At 36.1% G+C, this 19,021-nt stretch overlaps 2 protein-coding genes across 5 annotated transcripts in view; one reads left to right on the plus strand and one right to left on the minus strand.

Moving 5' to 3' along the window:
- Window positions 1-19,021, minus strand: part of LOC116287758 (uncharacterized) — a 92,475-nt gene that overhangs the window by 33,377 nt on the left and 40,077 nt on the right. For 3 of the 4 annotated variants that reach the window (XM_089027346.1, XM_089027345.1, XM_089027347.1), the window contains 2 exons: window positions 17,745-17,878; window positions 17,552-17,623 (listed from right to left, as the gene is read on the minus strand). The gene's annotated coding sequence lies outside the window, so the exon portion shown is untranslated. The remainder of the gene's footprint in view (window positions 1-17,551; window positions 17,624-17,744; window positions 17,879-19,021) is intronic. The other variant, XM_089027348.1, reaches the window with a different exon arrangement.
- LOC148912621 (uncharacterized) lies at window positions 803-3,170 on the plus strand. Its single transcript, XM_089027227.1, has 4 exons — window positions 803-1,247; window positions 1,711-1,916; window positions 2,224-2,294; window positions 3,113-3,170. The coding sequence occupies exons 1-4, from the start codon at window positions 821-823 to the stop codon at window positions 3,168-3,170; spliced, it is 762 nt and encodes a 253-aa protein (XP_088883353.1). The 5' UTR covers window positions 803-820.

The following is a 19,021-nucleotide window of genomic DNA, read 5'->3' on the forward strand; positions in this document are numbered from 1 at the left end:
TCCCTATGAAACACCTTTTGACACGGTTCTCTCCCCCAGGTCAAGGAATCTCTATAAATGATTGGTTTTCGGTTGTGACAAACTGGCTAAATCTTAGAATTTTCTTCAAAGCTAAATTCAACGAACGAATTCATAAAACCATGGAAGCTTCACAGTATGATAATGTTTTTAAATATTTGAAAGGCTGGTTTTCGGTTGTGACAAACGGGCTAAATCTTAGAATTTTCTTGAAAGCTAAATTCAACGAACGAATTAAAAAAATCATGGAAGCTTCGATTCACAGTATGATAATGTTTTTAAATATTTATGCGGAAAGGAACATCCTCCTAATTTTGTGGATAAAGAAAAATATGTTTTACGGAGAATAAACAAGAAGTTCTCGCTCGAAATAATTGGGCACGAAGAAACTCAATAAAGCAAAAACATTTTGCATACGAATTTGGCCGAGAGACCAAGAAAAGAAACTCACTTGAATTATTGCATTCGGTAAATACAATTTTCTCTCTCAAAATACCAACGGCAGTAGAAGATCACGCGGTTATACGATGTACGTAAAGATGTACGTACGATTGAAATTTTCCGATTTATTTTTCGTTTTCAGAGTTAATATGTCCTTGACCTGGGGGAGAGAATCGTGCCAAAATATGTTTCATAGGGAGGGGAAGGGGGGACACAAAACACTAGTGCCCAGTGTTCGGGGGAACAAAAAACTCGGGGGAACACAAATCCCTGTGACACCGGGAGCAAAAATTGTTTTAGCCAATCAGCAGTTAGTTTATAAAATGTCAACCAATCAGGAAACTCGATATATATCGTTCATATGATTTTGAAATACCGTGTTTTGATTTTATACTTTCTTGAAAAAATGTCTTCAAGTAGTGATAATTCCTTGCCTTATTTACCAGATAACGATTCTCCTGGAAGCTCAGTCTCTTCTTCATTACAAAAAGAATACGAAGAACTCCTAAGATACGCCGTTGTAACTCCAAAAATCCATTTAGCGGAGAATATTTACGAAAGAAATAGCAAAGCTCAACCGTCGCGAGAAGTTGATAATGGCGGTCAATCAAGTGAAGATTCGTCAAAGTCAAGCGCTTCTTTTTCTTCGAAACCATCGGGTAGTGATTCATCACAAAGCACCTATGTTGAAGACACTTCTAATGTAGTTAGAGATAGTATTGCTGGATTACCTAGTATTTCTTTGATGGGACAGGGTAGTTTGGCCAGAGACTCACTTTTGAGAGATGGTAAGTCTTCAGTAGAATTATTATTGCAAATTTATATAATATTAGAAAGACTTTTAACAGTGGCGTATTGTTTATTAGGGGGGAAGGAGGAGACCAGATAACCCAATAACCCAGAGCTGAATTACATGTAGACAGAACTTCATAAAAAAAACTCTTTCACGGGGCATGAGGTGAAATGATAAATGCTGCTGAAATAATATGACTGGTTCAGAATAGATACGTAAAACGTCCAGGGCTTTGTGGTATAAAGGATGGATAGCACTATCTGACAAATCTTATCAGTGTATGTCATAAATTTATTGGATAACAGCATTGACTTATTCACTGAATAAAGATTGATAAAGCTATCCACTTTCATACAATACAACCTGGCCCAGCCAAATGCCTTTTATAGCTATTAGGATGTTCTTCTTAATCACCTAAATCTGACATTTACTGGTCAAATGTTCATATTTTTTTCCAGAATCAGCCGAGGCAACACCAAATGGTAGAGAAGGTGGTTCCAATTCATCATCTAATTATGTCTCCCCATCTAAAGAATCTCCATCATCAGACAAATCTGATGATTCACCCATTGGTAGGCAACGGTCTCCAGGAATCGACGCTGATCTTGCTAGAATGGAAGCCTTATTGAGTAGCTGGTGTCTAGATTTAAAAAGAAATGTGCTGGTAAATGTATTATTCTTGTCTTCTTTCCTAAATTTATTATTCTTGTCTTCTTTCCTTCATTTATTATTCTTGTCTTCTTTCTTTCATTTATTATTCTTGTCTTCTTTCCTTCATCAACATTTAATTTTCCCATAGTACATTTCAGGCTTGAGAATTTTGCAACATGTAAAAATCCTTTAACAAATTTTAAATACGCTGTACTCATTATCAGCTGTATCATTTACAATAATTTTTAAAATTAAGATACTGCTCCATTTGATTATTTGCGAGATTACATATCAATAATTATAATTCAATCATTTTACAGGCTGAATTAGCACAGTGTAAGATGGGTTTGTTTGAAAAACAAAAGCAGATTATTCTGCAAGAAAAGAGAAGGTGAGCGTGGATATCATTACAAACGGACTAACAGCAATTTTGTTAAACCTTGAAACAACCACTGGGCTGATCAAAGGCAAAGCATGGCTAACTCACAATTCAAACCCTGAAACAACCTCTAGGCTGATCTAAGTCAGGGCACGGCTGCAATTCACAGATTGAACCCTGAAACAACCTCTGGGCTGATCTAAGTCAGGGCATGGCTGCAATTCACAGATTGAACCCTGAAACAACCTCTGGGCTGATCTAAGTCAGGGCATGGCTGCAATTCACAGATTGAACCCTGAAACAACCTCTGGGCTGATCTAAGTCAGGGCATGGCTGCAATTCACAGATTGAACCCTGAAACAACCTCTGGGCTGATCTAAGTCAGGGCATGGCTGCAATTCACAGATTGAACCCTGAAACAACCTCTGGGCTGATCTAAGTCAGGGCATGGCTGCAATTCACAGATTGAACCCTGAAACAACCTCTGGGCTGATCTAAGTCAAGGCATGGCTAACTCACAGATAGAACCCTGAAACAACCTCTGGGCTGATCTAAGTCAGGACATGGCTGCAATTCACAGATTGAACCCTGAAACAACCTCTTGGCTGATCTAAGTCAGGACACGGCTAGCTCACAGATTGAACCCTGAAATGACTTCCGGGATTATCTAAGTCAGGCAGTACAGCTAATTCACAGATGCTACCCTAATATAATTGCAACTTCTAAGCTAGTTCAATTTGTTAGTTAGCCGTGCCGTGACTTGAATCATCTCAGATGTTGTTCCAAACACCTGCCCCAATAACATTGTTTTTTGTTTGTTTGTTTTATAGATTACTGCGGAAAAGAATCCCTGAATCCAAAACACCTATTATCAGGCAGTTTGTTTAAATATCTGTTCGACTCCTTAATGACGACGAATCTCAAAAGATGAAGACAAAGAATCATAAAAGAGAATGACACGAAAAGTTGAAAGAAAGGCAAAAGAAAGAACAAAAGAAGCAAAAACAAAGTACCACTAAAGTTGTACAGAAAGAATTCAGAAGAACGTATGTCGTTTACGTTAGACGTTAGCATATGCTATAGCGACCATGCAGCTTTGAGTAGTGGTGATAATCATCTAGAACCAGAATGGTTTCGGGGAAGAAAGAAAGTTGAAAGAAAGGCAAAAGAAAGAACAAAACAAGCCAAATCAAAGTACCACTAAAGTTGTACAGAAAGAATGCAAAAGGAACAAATGCACGTATGGTTTACTTTACACGTTAGCATAAGCTGCAGCGACCATGTAGCTTTGAGTAGTGGTGATAATCATCTAGAGCCAAAATGGTTTCAGGGAAGAGGAAAAATAACAGTTCCTGATCACCCAGGTCGGTGGTTGGGCTGAGGAGTAACCCAATGCATTACCATTAAAAATTAATACTGAAACCGAGAAATCGATCTTAAATAAGAGTGACAAGTAGGCTAAATTGTAAGGTCTTATGATGTGACTCATAACACTGTGAGAACCAATGATTTCTTATCTAGATTATTGGTCTTACTTGGTGTTGCAGGATGTATCGTATTCTCGGTTAGGGTTTTTTTGTATTGCAGTAGGAACGTATGGATAAAGTGAATCACCGTAAGAAGCTTTGCTAAACTGACGTTTCGGGCGTTAGTCCTTCGTCGTCCTTGCCCTCTTACTCCGACGAAGGACTAATGTACGGAACGTCAATTTCACAAAACTTATTCTAGCTGGTCTCGCTGGTATTTATGCATGAGAACTGATTAACATATCAGGAGAGATAACTAGCTAAAAACTAGTGTGAGCTGCGTCGGTGTTTCTAATGAAACAGTAAAGATGAAAAAATAAATTATACACCTTGAAAAGTTGAAAATACTTACTGACGTTTCGGACGCTAGTCCTTCGTCGGAGTAAAAGAGAAAGAGGTGTAAGAAAAGAGTGTTTCTATACCGAGAACAAGACAAAAGAACCATTAGCATATCAGTCATTCCACTTCAAGCCGGCTACGGAAAGGACGTGCGTTTTCTAGCTCCGGTTTTACCAAACCTCTGGCTGAACAACGAGTATGAGTTAGGAAACCTTTGTGAAACCTGCAATTAGTGTCGGCGAATGGGTAAAGTTTTGTGTTGCTATTCTAATATATTTTTTATTCCATGGTATTATTATCAAAATCATGTCTTGTACGTGTCTCATGGTCGCTTCAAGTTCTTTCGGGTTTTTACTCCATAAGATTTGTGTCCTTGTTCACTGTTGTCATTTTATTATTTTATTTAACGGTATTATTACAATTTTATGTTTTAAATATAAAATAAGATTCAGCTTTATGTCTTGTACGTGTCTTTGGTCGCTTCAAGTTCTTTCGGGTTTTTACTCCATAAGATTTGTGTACTTGTTCACTGTTGTCATTATATTTTTTTATTTAACGGTATTATTACAATTTTATGTTTTAAATATAAAATAAGATTCGTCTTTATGTCTTGTACGTGTCTTTGGTTGCTTCAAGTTGCCAGTTGGGATTCTTATTTCATTTCAGTTTATTCACTGTAGGAGGGCCATAATGAAAACTACTGGGTCACCAGTAATGTATTTCACCCTCGTTTAATAAAGTCTATTTGTTTTATTTAATATTTATTTATTGTTCTCCATAAGCTTTCTGTACTTGTTCACCATTTTATGTTTTGCGCTTAAAATATACTTCGTTGTTATATCTTGTACGTGCTTTTCTTTGCTTCAAGTTGTGTTAGGCTTTTTACTCCATTAGAATTCTGTAATCGTTCACTGGAGTATTCGTATCTTTGTTTTATTTCCTTCGACCTACCTTATATAACTTATAAATTTTTCACCAACTTTTTTTTATTTTCGCTGTATCGCCATGCGAGTTTTATTTATGCAAAATATGCGCTGGTCTTTGGTTTTACGTCTGAATATAGTTGATGGAGAGCAATGGTTGGGAAACCTATTGTTCTAAGTTTTTGTTCGACTTTATCTATTGTTATATGACGTTGACCGTGCACAGACAAGGAAAAGTTAATCCATTTGATCCCAGTATTAGGGAATATAGAAGCTTTTCCCCCTAAATAAATCGTTCTAAAATAGTTGTTATTTATTAATTAATCATACATCGGGTTAATATTAAGTTATATAACATTTCTATGTTTTTTTTTTTTAATTTTTATGTACCAAAAGACTTGAGTAAGAATAACGTCAAATAACAAATATTTTAAAACCTAGCGATAATGTTATCTTAACAAGTCATGTGAAATGTAGCGTCATACACCCAAAATCATTGGGGGTGACTGACAGGTTACGTGACTACATTTCTGCCAAGTTTCGTAATCACAGCTTGTATTGCTGCGGAGAAAATGGGACAGGGGCTACCAAAAGGCCACCAAACGTGGGGCCACCAGACGTTGGTGGAACTTGCCAAGCTTACTTGCATGTATTGGCCCTTTAGCGGAGCTCTCGCGCGGAGCACCATCCTCTTAAGAAAAAAATGGTAAACCATTCAGTTGATTTTTTCATGGCTTGGATGACGTCACTTCCGTCCGCTTGATGTCAATCAAAAACTACTCAAAAATGCGGCTCTCAAATGCACAGAAAAATTGTTTTAGGACAAGCTATAGACCAACAACACTTTAAAAAACCTTTCATATAATCAAAGATAGATCAAGAAGTGTTTTGCAAGAAGTCAGGTTAGTGTTTTTTAGTAAATAATCATATATTATTTATTATTTTGACTAGAATTTTCATCGACAAATCAAAGAATTTCCGCTCTCAAAGCTTTTTTTAAAATATTAAAATATTTCTATCCTTGGTTTGCAATCAATCCCAAGAGAGCGCAATAACAAAAGGGATGTCCGCCATGTTGGAAGATATAACAAAATAATTCATTGAAAAATCTTTTGTCAAATTCTTCCAACATGGCGGCTATGACGTCTATTGCAAACGAAGATAGGCTTAATTTCTTTTAATGCTGGAGGAATTATAAGGCGGAAAGCACATTACGACAACAAATACTCGTCCTTTATTTAGTTTTGTAAATCTTTAACAATTCCGCCTTCGGTTGTTTTTAACCAACTATCGTATGTTTTCGCTCAAGAAAAATGCAGCTTTGTTCGCCTCATATAGCGGGGTCCCATCGGCAAACCAAAGAAGACTTTTATTTAATAATTTCATATCTTTCTCGACAGATGATTTACTTAATTGTGGAATGAAATATAAATTTACTCAAATATTCAACTGTTTATTAAGCTGTTCGAGCAAGTATGATAATAATCAAACCGCCCTTGGTGAACTCGTGGAAACTAGTTGAACTTTTCAGAGATTGGGCTCCCTGTGTCCTTATGCTTGTTGACATTCGAAGGTTTAAGAGTATTTAGCTCGATTTCATATTTTAAATGCTCAATTTAGCTGGTGAGATGATTAGTCGTCCTTTTTATTTCCTTTTAAAACCTACTTTGTATAGTTCTTTGTTATTTTGGTGAGTTTGGAAGCGAATTCTGTGATGAATTGGAAAAACGTTGCGTTATGCGTTACTACTTATTTGACCTTCACGACGCTTACAATCGATTTAGATTCACGTGAAACACTTTAATTACACTGTGAACTAAGCGAATATTTTAAAGAAATTCGTTTAGAAATGCTATTTCTTATGACTTCATTCAAGTCTGTAAATTACTAATTATTTATTGCAATTGGAATTTTAGTTGTAGGCGTTTATTGTATCATTTTACTTCAAGTCGCATCTTTCCTTGATTCTTTTGATATAAATAATCCGAAGATGAAATAAGTGCGAGTGTGCGCATGTGCAAAGTGGGTCCACAGTGCTAGAAAGTATCCCACATGAAAAATCAACAGTTCATTTCCTCATATAAATAGCGAAAGTAGTCTATGCTGAATAACAGCTTAGTGCTTGTCAGAGTCGTGTAACTTTCGTAATCATTTGACGTAAGACGATCGATAAATGTTTAATTATCGATCTGCTAACATCTTAATCAGTGAGCGAGCGAGTAACACACTTGCATATTCAGACCCCTCATAATAACTCGTTTATACGATTCGTGTATCCACGAGCTAAATATGAGCTTACATTTATGTTGTTGAGTTATGTTATTGTATAAAGACCTAGACTTTCACTTTAAATAGTTAAAAAATATTCAAAAACATTAACAAACGCCAATTTACTGACAAAGAAATTCATCATTTTGTATTTTGCATTGCTTTTTTGCATTATTTTCTATTTTGTCTCAGTTGTTCTTGTCAAGTTTAACTGAATGTAAACTTCGTCTCGTTCTGTAACTTAAAAGACGTAATTAAGTAAGCTTATTTTCTGCTCACCTTAACCAGTTTTCAAGTCAGTTTTCAATGAAATATTGTAAATGAAGAATTAGGATCAGAAAAATATTTTGAACTGATGACACATTTGGTTTAATGTCCAGGGCCTTCATTTCACAAGTTTAGTTAGTTTATGATCTCCAGCCATTTTCTCTCGCTGATGCTACCTAATCATTTATTTTCTTAATTTCATTACGGTAAAAATACGGTTCTTACAAAAACCTAAACTCTTCATGGATAACCAAACATTGTCATGTAAAAGAAGTACAAGTAAGCTTATGTCTTGCTCACCTTTACTTTTAAGCAGTTTTCTATTTTATCTTTACATGACGTGTTCATTTGTTCATAAAAATATAGGAAATCTCCGAAATTCAGATTTACACGTATTATATTTTCCGACTCCAAGTAAGTGAGTAAGTAATTTATTCACGTAGACACACAGGAGCTTACAATAAAGTCTCGTTAGAACGTGCACGTGCTAAACTAAAATCTAAATAATACAATACAGATAAAATTGTAGATCTAAAAATATTATGTAAGTGTAGAAATCTATGTTAGAATATAACCACCCCACCCGACCCCACCCCCAAACCTACTCATAATCTATAATTTAAATTCCCCTAAATATACAAAAAAAAAAAACACATAATAGAAATCCATGTTCAATAGCCCAGCGCACTGATTCTAAAAATAGCTTAAAGATTCGGACAAACATTGCATTCTGTTTAACCGCTACGAGGATTATACGAACCGATTTTATTATTTTTACTTAAAGTTACAATAATAACCCATGTAAACTAAGATCAACTGCGATCGGCTGTGAAAATTATCTGCTGAAAGTAAACTTGTAAGTTTGTTTGTCCGAATTTCGCCTTTGTCTTCGTTTTTATGACGTCACAATTGCGCTGCGCTATTTAAACCAGCCCACCCCCTACACCTATATCGTGAAACCATATAAACCTAAACTAAAAAAAGAAATGTTATGAATTGTAACTACTAATCAAATAATAATGAGAAAAACTTAAGTAGATATTTTACAAATCTATGCCTAATATAACGATTCAAAGAATTTTAATTTTCTTAAAGCCCTCTTGAATTCTTGTAGACTCCCACAGTTTCTGACCTCAATAGGTAGCTTATTCTACAACTTATAACTAATATAGGAGAACGGCTTATGCATCCATTCAGAGATGAAATGAGGTTGAGCCAGATTACTTCTCTTCCCCCTTAAATTGTAACTAATTTCTCTTAGATTTAGAAAATCCTTAATATAGTGTGGACCAATAGAGTTAATGCATTTTATATCAAGATCAATGCCTGATAATACCTACGATGTTTTAAAGTGTTCATACGTACTAACTTTTACAGACTTTCATAGCTTTCGTTCATAATTTGAAAAAGTGTTCTTAAAACATAATAATTAGCATCTTCGAGTCTGTTGTCCTGAACTTTCCCAAGACCAATAAGTATTATGCTACAATATTCTAAGTGTGGAACTATAAATGATTTGTATAATAGAGTCATTGTGCTCACGGATACAAAGCGTGAGTTTTAAGGCAGATGTCTTTGCATAAACTTTCTTGAGCTGCTCTGTGATATGCTCCTTAAAGGTAAGCCTTTTATCCAATGTGACGCCAAGAATTCTTAAAGTTGGTTCGATTTTTACGACATCGTTGCCATTGACTTGGAAATCGTACTTATATGTTGATGGACCAAGGTACATCGCCTGCGTCTTGGTATTATTGATGGACAGGTAATTTTGCTCCAGCCATGTAGATAAAGCTGACAAATCATTGTTGACTATGAATTGAAGCGCTAATGAGGAGGCGTCTGAAGCACAACTGGTGGTATCGTCAGCATACAATCTTAAAGAGATATTGGATACAGTAATTGATGTCATTCATGTAGATATTAAACAGTAATGGACCGAACAGAGGCTGTAACTGGACTCCAGTCTGAGTATGTGCCATCTATTTTCACCCTCTGACGACGATTTTTTAGATATTCGTGAAGAAGCTTTATAGCGTGGTTGAAAGTCCGTATGCTTGTAATTTAGGCAAAAGAAGATTATGGTTGACACTGTCAAATGCTTTGCTTAGATCCACTGCAACAGTCACGACAGTTTCTTTTAGGTTTAAATGGGCACGCCAGTCTTTAGTCATTTTTAGAATAGCCGTAGAGTACGAATGTCCCTTCATATATCCAGATAGGTTTTGAGACAGCAGAGGAGACATTGCATTATATATCTGATCATATATAACTTTCTCAAACACTTTGGACAACGTGGTTAAGATGGAGACAGGGTCTATAGTTGGTTTCATCGGTTTTGCTTCCTTTTTCGTGTATTGGTGTAATGTTGCTGCTCTTCCACTCTCTGGGCAGAGAATAAGTAATTATTAAGTGATTTATAAGCTTAGTAACCTCGCCTGTAATACTTGGGGCGGACAATCGTAGTAGGCGCGACGATATGCCATCCATTCCAACAGATTTCCTCGGATTTGAATGTTACAGGGTGTTTTTTTACATATTCTGTATCGACGGTAGTAAAGAAAAATTCATTTAAGTGCTGCCTGTGGGACGTATTAATAAAACACTAGAGTGAGTGTCCATATCATCGATCGTGAGATCTTTGGTGTCTTGCAAAATATTCATTAAAACATTCAGCAACGGACTTGGCTTCGTTAATGACATGATTTTCGTCAAATAAGGTGATTTGAGTTTACTGTTACTAGATCAATGAATCAGAGGAATCAAGCTTTATTTTAATTCTTTATAGTTTCTTGGTAACGAATAAACTTTGATGCTGGGGTGATTCGAGTATGAGTTTACTCTTACTAGATCTATGAATCTGTGGAACCATGAGTGTCATTCGGATTGTTTATAGTTTCTTGGTAACAAATAAACCTCAAAATGCTGTATTCGAGAATAGGTTTACTCTTACTAGATCTATGAATCAGAGGATCATTCAATGCATGAATCAGCAAGTTATCAATGATTTTGATATTGTGCAATCTCTTTAATAGCCCAGACCCATGATGTTCGCTTCCTAGATTATTCAGTGTAGCGCAAGTGTTGGATGATTTTGGTCATACGCCATCTCTTGAATAGTCGAAGCTCTGTCGAAACAATTCTGCGCTTCTTCATCCTTGCCGAGAACACTGAGCATTAATGCTAGATGAATCAATGTAGTAGCAAGTTTTGGATGATTTTGACCGTACGCCATCTCTTGAATAGTCAATGCTCTTTCGAGACATTTCTGCGCTTCTTCATGCTTACCCAGATCACGGAGGTTCGATCCTTGAGTAATCAACATAGTAGCAAGTGTTGGATGATTTTGACCATACGACATCTCTTGAATAGTCAATAATCTCTCGAGATATTTCTGCGCTTCTTCATGCTTGCCCAGTTTACGGAGGTGCATTCCTAGACTATACAATATACGAGTAAGCATTGGATGATTTTGACCGGATGGCTTCTCAGCAATAGTCAATGCTCTCTCGTAACATTTCAGCGCGTCTTCATCCTTGCTCAGACGATGGAGGTTCAATCCTAGATGATTCAATGTAGTAGCAAGTTGTGGATGATTTTGACCATACGCCATCTCTTGAATAGTCAATGCTCTTTCGAGACGTTTCTGCGCTTCTTCGTGCTTGCCCAGAAACATGAGGTTCGATCCTACATTATTCAATATAGAAGCAAGTTTTAAATGATTTTGACCGAACGACTTCTCAGCAATAGTCAATGCTCTTTCGAGAAGTTCCTGTGCTTTTTCATGCTTGCCCAGACCAATGAGGTTCGATCCTAAATTAGTCAATGTAGTAGCAAGGTCTGGATGATTTTGCCCGTACGCCCTCTCTTGAATAGTCAATGCTCTTTCGAGACGTTTCTGCGCTTCTTCATGCTTGTCCAGTTCAATGAGGTTCGATCCTAAATTATTCAATGTAATGGCAAGTGTCGGATTAGTTTGATCATATGCCATTTCTTGAATAGTCAATGCTCTCTTGAAATAATTATGTGCTTCTTCAGGCTTGCCTAGTTCATGGAGGTTCGATCCTAGATTATTCAATGTAGGAGCAAGTGCTGGATGATTTTGATCATACGCCATCTCTAGAATAGTCAATGCTCTCTCGAGAAATTTTTTCGCTTCTTCATGCTTGCCCAGATCAATGAGGTTCAATCCTAGATTATTCAATGTAGGAGCAAGTGCTGGATGATTTTGATCATACGCCATCTCTTGAATAGTCAATGCTCTCTCGATACGTTTCTGCGCTTCTGCATGTTTGCCCAGTGTACGGAGGTCCGATCCTAAATTATTCAATGTAGTAGCAAGTTTTGGATGATTTTGACCGTACGCCACATCTTGAATAGCCAATGCTCTCTTGAGAACTTTCTGCGCTTCTTCATGCTTGCTCAGATGACTGAGGTTCGTTCCTAGATTATTCAATGAAGTAGCAACTGTTGGAAGATCTTTATCATACGCCTTCTCTTGACTAGTCAAGATGAACGCTCTCTCGAGATATTTCTGCGCTTCTTCATGCTTGCCCAGACTAAAGAGGTTCGATCCAAGACTAGTCAATGTAGGAGCAAGTGTTGGATGATTACAATGATGATAAAATTCTTTGATCATTAGTACTGTTTTAAACAATGTTTTCGCAGCTTCATACTTAGCGTGGGTTCGGCAGACGTCTCCCGCGGCTGAGAAGTAGCGTAACTCATTGTGTTTTTGTTCAAAATTCGTTTCCTGTTTTATCGGAGATAAAGATTCCGTTGTAAAATTGGTTAAGTGTTTTGAGAAGTGCATAAAATGCACTACTACAAATTTTGTTGTTTTAATGTGATTGACGTTTTCCTCATCAAAGGCGCTTAAAAGTGCTGAAAAAGCATTAATAACGTTTACCAAGAAATGAAATTCCTCTTTTTTGTTCTTGTGTAGAACAATATCTTGTAGACAGCTATGTACAACTTGATGTATGACAATGTCGTTTGACTGGTCTTCGGAATAATTAAGAATAAGTGAAGATGAAAAGACAGTAGCGGCTACATGATCTTCGTCTTGATCTGCCATGCACCGTGTTACATATTGTACGACATATTCCAAGGGTATCCGCTCAGGGCCTAACGCAGACAAGAACTGAAAAGCATGCATCATAACCATGTCTGCAGCCATTTCTTTTTCTAAGGCCAACTTGACTGCTGCAGTCATCGGTTGAGCGTAAGTTACACTAATTCTTTCATATTCCCCTTCAGTCGCTTCTCTCTTGCCTTGTTGAATCTTCTGTAAATATTCTTCCCATGACATTGAGGTTATATCACTTACACGCGTCATGTAAGTTGCTGCACACGCTAGTGCTAGTGGCTGGAAATCTAGAGCCTTCGCGACTGGTAAAATGCATTCTATATTTGAAGCAGCGTCCGATATTTCAGAAAGTGTTTTTACCGCTTCATCAGGTTTCATACCGCGACTAAGGGATAAATGGTAAGTGTACGAATCATTGACACCAATGGATCGACTGTCTTGTGTGGTAAAAAGTATTTGACCAGTGCCCTCCGTCTTCTCTCCCGCTTTTGGTAAGAATCTGAAGACTGATTTAACGTCTGTGACGTTATCCACGATCAAGAGCCATGAAGAATACTTTCGCAGTTTGGGAGCTACAAGACTTTTAAGATGAATAAGTTTGTCTTCCGGAGAAAGATCATTTGATGTTCCAATACTCGTAGTAGATTTTTCATCGCAGTTTAAAGTAATTGCAAATTCAATATATGATTGTATTAATGTATCTGTACTGGATGCGTTTAGGGCGAACACAAACTTTACTTGATCTGTGGCGTTATCGGGAACATCATCGAAAACCCTCTCACCTATCTGTCTTGCTATTTCACTTTTGCCACAGCCAGGATTCCCAGACAGATAAACAACCGTTATTTCATTTTTCTTTGCGCTTCTCAACCTTGTCATTTCTTGTAGTATCTCATTCACTTTGCTGAAACGATCGATAACTTCGTGGGATGGTTTAGGCGGCAAAACACAAAACGATCGTGGTTCCTCATTACGTATTTTCTCCTTTTCTAACTGTTGCTTAGTGAGACGTAGTTCCTCTGTAGGAAATGTTTTCTGGTTTTTGATTGTCTCTATATCAGCAGTGTCTAGTTTTAGGGCGATAAAAGCATCTATGACATTTTGGATAGAGGCTTGAAAATCCTTTTCTCTTAACTTTCCATCAGACAAATGAGCAAAGACTTTATTACGGAACTGACGTAAATCATCCACGGCATTCTTAACAACGGGATCGCAAAGGAGACCCTTGCCAAAACTATCTGAATAGAGAATGGCAACAAAAAGACAGGTACAGTCCCATTCAAGTCTATTGCCATTTCTCAAAATTAAAAGTTGTCGTGAATTTTTCTTACGACTTTTGGAAGATTCCATGCCGTACAAATCAATGCCATTTTTAGCCGTATCTTGCCACGGGCCGTGTGTCGCCTGGTAATGAGTGTCCCATAATTGTTTGAAGACTACTCGTAGTCCGTCAGCAATGATTCGAGTGGCGACGCTGCAAACTCTAAAGTAGTTAAGTTCTTCTGTGGAAAACTCCTGTGCTGCGGCCATCTGCAATAACAATAGAATCCTAGTCAACAAATAACCAAGTACGAATCAACCAAGGACAATTTATGAGAATTTCTTTTTATAATCACTCCATTGTAGTTTCTTCTTACATATCATAATTGTATACATACATTAAATATATTAACTGAACAGTTACATCGCTTAGATTTGGAAAGATTTAAAACAATCGAAATTAAATTAAACGATGTCGAAAATGGTCCTGTGGACGAACATTTTTGAGGCGTCTTCATACGAGAGTAAATGATCGGGAAAAAAACTAAAAAAGTCCTATTAACTGTATTTCACTTGTTTCATCTTTACCACTACTTGTCTAATTAACAGCCTTTTAAACTCCGTTTGACCTGAAAGAGCACCCAAGCCCACTAGCTCGTTAAGAATGTCCTTTTATGTCATTGCTATTTCGAAAATAAGAGACTTTCCTTGTCCTGTGGGTAACCGGAAAATTTTCTAAAAATTTTAGTTTCGTTTTGTAACGGATCTACAACTCTCTACAACTGTTACACACAACTGGTTGTTAGAGGAGTTTTCGTATGACTGTAAACAGCTGGTGGCACGAAAACAGTCGTAACACTGCAAAGCATATGCCAGTGTTGTGTCCCTGTGACTAGCGGTAACACACACCGAGTGGAATACTGTACTCTACATTTTAATACGCCATGACCATTACAATACGATTAACTAACCTAGATGAATACTCTTTGATAACTCGTGACAACTGAAATCAATACTAGAATTACAAAATGTATATATGTTAATCCTTATGAGGGACACGCCCTCATGACGTTACAGCATGACCAATCACATAGCGCGAGTATTTACTCTTCAATTTACATTAAATCTAATGCCCGAAACACAGATTTTCGCAAAGCCCGCCGCTTTTTTGTATTTTGACTCGGGTACGATGGACTATTCGTTCTTGCTTCCCGCCAAATTTACCAAGCCAAAAATCAGTCGGTAAATTACAGCCAATCACAATGCTCCAAATTACAGCCAATCACAATGCTCCAAATTACAGCCAATCACAATGCTCAAAATGACAGCCAATCACAATGCTCAAAATTACTGCCAATCACAATGCTCAAAATTATAGCTGTCAATCACAATGTAAGATTGGTAAGATTATCTCCATCCGTATCTGTCAACACAACGATGTCAACATGAGATCAATATCTGAGGCTAATTGATATGGCTACCATATTTTCAAAGACTACCAGTAACAAAGCGTATCTTTCGCGCAGAGATGTTTTTATAATAATAATAATAACTGCTTTATTTTACCTTACAAAAATGGATCAGCTAGTACCATTGGTAAAAGCTGGTATTAACCCATGTGTAGCAATAGAAATAATAATATTCTCTACTATATATATATATATATATATATAAAGGAAACTACAGGAGCTGGAAAAAGAATGACATTCGAAATCGCTTCATTCGCGTTAGATGTCGCAATGGCCAACTTCATCAATTAAATTTGGTTGAGTGGTCAAGCACCAAATATTTTGAGTGGAGGCTCTGGGAAGCAATAATAGAATGGCATCATTGTTTTGAATCGACCCCGGAGCTAGCCTTGAGATATTCAGATTATTTCGTGTTCGATTGTTCAACAGTCTTAGTTGGAGTTATATTATTAGAGAGAAAACGAATGTTTTTACAGACTAAAATAGACATCAGTTTTCTAATTACTATTGCTTATCGTATGAAAACAAGATAAAAAATGATCAATTGCCTATGTAAAAGTATCGATATAAGATTTCAGCAAGGTTAGCATCACGCACAAGTTTAGATAATGGTATGCATTGAATTCACAAGTAAACCTCTTAGCTCCTCCCATTAGCATTGGTACCTGTGGTTACGCCCTACACACCTTTTACCCCTTTGCTCAGTCATTTTAGCACTATTCTTTTAAAACTTATGAAAAATAAATTAAAAATAAATTTCTAATTCCGGAATATTCTGTCAGCACCCCCGCCGTATGACCCCAAGGCGTCAGAAAAAAATACAATCGAATATAAATCGACAATGCAAAAAAATGAAGAAAAAAAGGAAAGAAAAAAAAAAAAGAAAAGAAAGAAAGAAAGAAAGAAAGAAAGAAAGAAAGAAAGAAAGAAAGAAAGAAAGAAAGAAAGAAAGAAAGAAAGAAAGAAAGAAAGAAAGAAAGAAAGAAAGAAAGAAAAAAGAAGAAAAAAGACTCTACTTGTTGTATAAAAAAATAACTTCGATTTAGATCCATTTGTCCAAAATCTCAATAATCTGTTACGATGTTTTGTCTCTGACCTGATGCATGACATGTAAATACCTTGGCTAAGCGTTTTCTATTTTCAAAAGCATACTTTGGTTAAGAATAGTACTCTGAAATAGTGATGCTATTTCGAACTGTTTCCACAGATTTCCTTGTAAGAACTGCATTCAGTAATCAAGAATACAAGAATCAAATATGTTATAATTTATCCGTTACCATAAGTCTTCCAGTGCAAGCTATGGAGAATGCATGGCTGATATTTCTGTAATTTTTTATGCAAAAGAGTTGCTACGGTGTGCGATTAGGCTGAAATTTTCAAATTATGACAGGTTAACAATCTACCAAGATATCATTAGAACTAACGTAAGATCATTATTATCAAAACTAAGCACAGAGAAATATGAAGATCAATGCCGACTAGCACTATTATAGCGTATAAAACAATGAATAAAGAAGAACAACGCCATATTACTAAATATAATTTATTACTATTATTGTTATCTATTTATTATTGGTTTTCGGTCTCGGGTTTCAGTTTGTGTAGAGTTGTTTGTTAATTTTCTCCTGAATGTTGTTCCTTTTCTTTGTCTCTTTGTGGTATATTTAATTCTTTTTAGTATAATTTCTTGTTGGTTCGTTTTCTCTTCTGGTGATTCAATTTATCCACAAGTTCCTACCATTCTTTAATGAATTTTGTTCCTTTTCTTTGTCTCGTTGTGGTATATTTAATTCTTTTTAGTATAATTTCTTGTTGGTTCGTTTTCTCTTCTGGTGATTCAATTTATCCACAAGTTCCTACCATTCTTTAATGAATTTTGTTCCTTTTCTTTGTCTCGTTGTGGTATATTTAATTCTTTTTAGTATAATTTCTTGTTGGTTCGTTTTCTCTTCTGTGTTCGAGGGTTTATCTACGTTTTCCTTCGCAAATATCTTACTATGGCGTTAATTTGCATGGTAGCCTGAGCTGTGAAATCACTCTCAACATGCTCGAAATAAAATACATAAAATACATGGTTCTTTCAATGCTTGAATCAAGGACTAAACCCGGCGACACCCCAAACACATCTTACCTTCACTTCAAGGTATTCAGTTAAACTCTAAGCACCTCTAACTAGACGTCTTGGTTGGTTTTCTTCGGTATTCTAGAAGTGAAAACACAATATCAAGGCGGAAATACATGTTGTTATGTCATCTTGAGCAAAATCTAAACCATTTGAACTTTGATATTCAAACTAAACTATCGCTAATAAATGGATTTCTTACCTGGAAGTAAATTCTCTTGTGCTTTTTTCTCGACAAAAACACAGTATAATGTTTGGCATATGATGTCGCAATAGCCAACTTCGTCAATTAAATTCGGTTGAGTGGTCAAGCACCAAATATTTTGAGTGGAGGCTCTGGGAAGCAATAATAGAATGGCATCATTGTTTTGAATCGACCCCGGAGCTAGCCTTGAGATATTCAGATTATTTCGTGTTCGATTGTTCAACAGTCTTAGTTGGAGTTATATTATTAGAGAGAAAACGAATGTTTTTACAGACTAAAATAGACATCAGTTTTCTAATTACTATTGCTTATCGTATGAAAACAAGATAAAAAATGATCAATTGCCTATGTAAAAGTATCGATATAAGATTTCAGCAAGGTTAGCATCACGCACAAGTTTAGATAATGGTATGCATTGAATTCACAAGTAAACCTCTTAGCTCCTCCCATTAGCATTGGTACCTGTGGTTACGCCCTACACACCTTTTACCCCTTTGCTCAGTCATTTTAGCACTATTCTTTTAAAACTTATGAAAAATAAATTAAAAATAAATTTCTAATTCCGGAATATTCTGTCAGCACCCCCGCCGTATGACCCCAAGGCGTCAGAAAAAAATACAATCGAATATAAATCGACAATGCAAAAAAATGAAGAAAAAAAAGAAAGAAAAAAAAAAGAAAAGAAAGAAAGAAAGAAAGAAAGAAAGAAAGAAAGAAAGAAAGAAAGAAAGAAAGAAAGAAAGAAAGAAAGAAAAAAGAAGAAAAAAGACTCTACTTGTTGTATAAAAAAATAACTTCGATTTAGATCCATTTGTCCAAAATCTCAATAATCTGTTACGATGTTTTGTCTCTGACCTGATGCATGACATGTAAATACCTTGGCTAAGCGTTTTCTATTTTCAAAAGCATACTTTGGTTAAGAATAGTACTCTGAAATAGTGATGCTATTTCGAACTGTTTCCACAGATTTCCTTGTAAGAACTGCATTCAGTAATCAAGAATACAAGAATCAAATATGTTATAATTTATCCGTTACCATAAGTCTTCCAGTGCAAGCTATGGAGAATGCATGGCTGATATTTCTGTAATTTTTTATGCAAAAGAGTTGCTACGGTGTGCGATTAGGCTGAAATTTTCAAATTATGACAGGTTAACAATCTACCAAGATATCATTAGAACTAACGTAAGATCATTATTATCAAAACTAAGCACAGAGAAATATGAAGATCAATGCCGACTAGCACTATTATAGCGTATAAAACAATGAATAAAGA

Source organism: Actinia tenebrosa, unplaced genomic scaffold (genome assembly GCF_029948245.1).
Source record: "Actinia tenebrosa isolate PJP-AT-01 unplaced genomic scaffold, QUT_ActTen_1.0 PGA_scaffold11__36_contigs__length_13525064, whole genome shotgun sequence".
Taxonomy (NCBI): Eukaryota; Metazoa; Cnidaria; class Anthozoa; order Actiniaria; family Actiniidae; genus Actinia; species Actinia tenebrosa.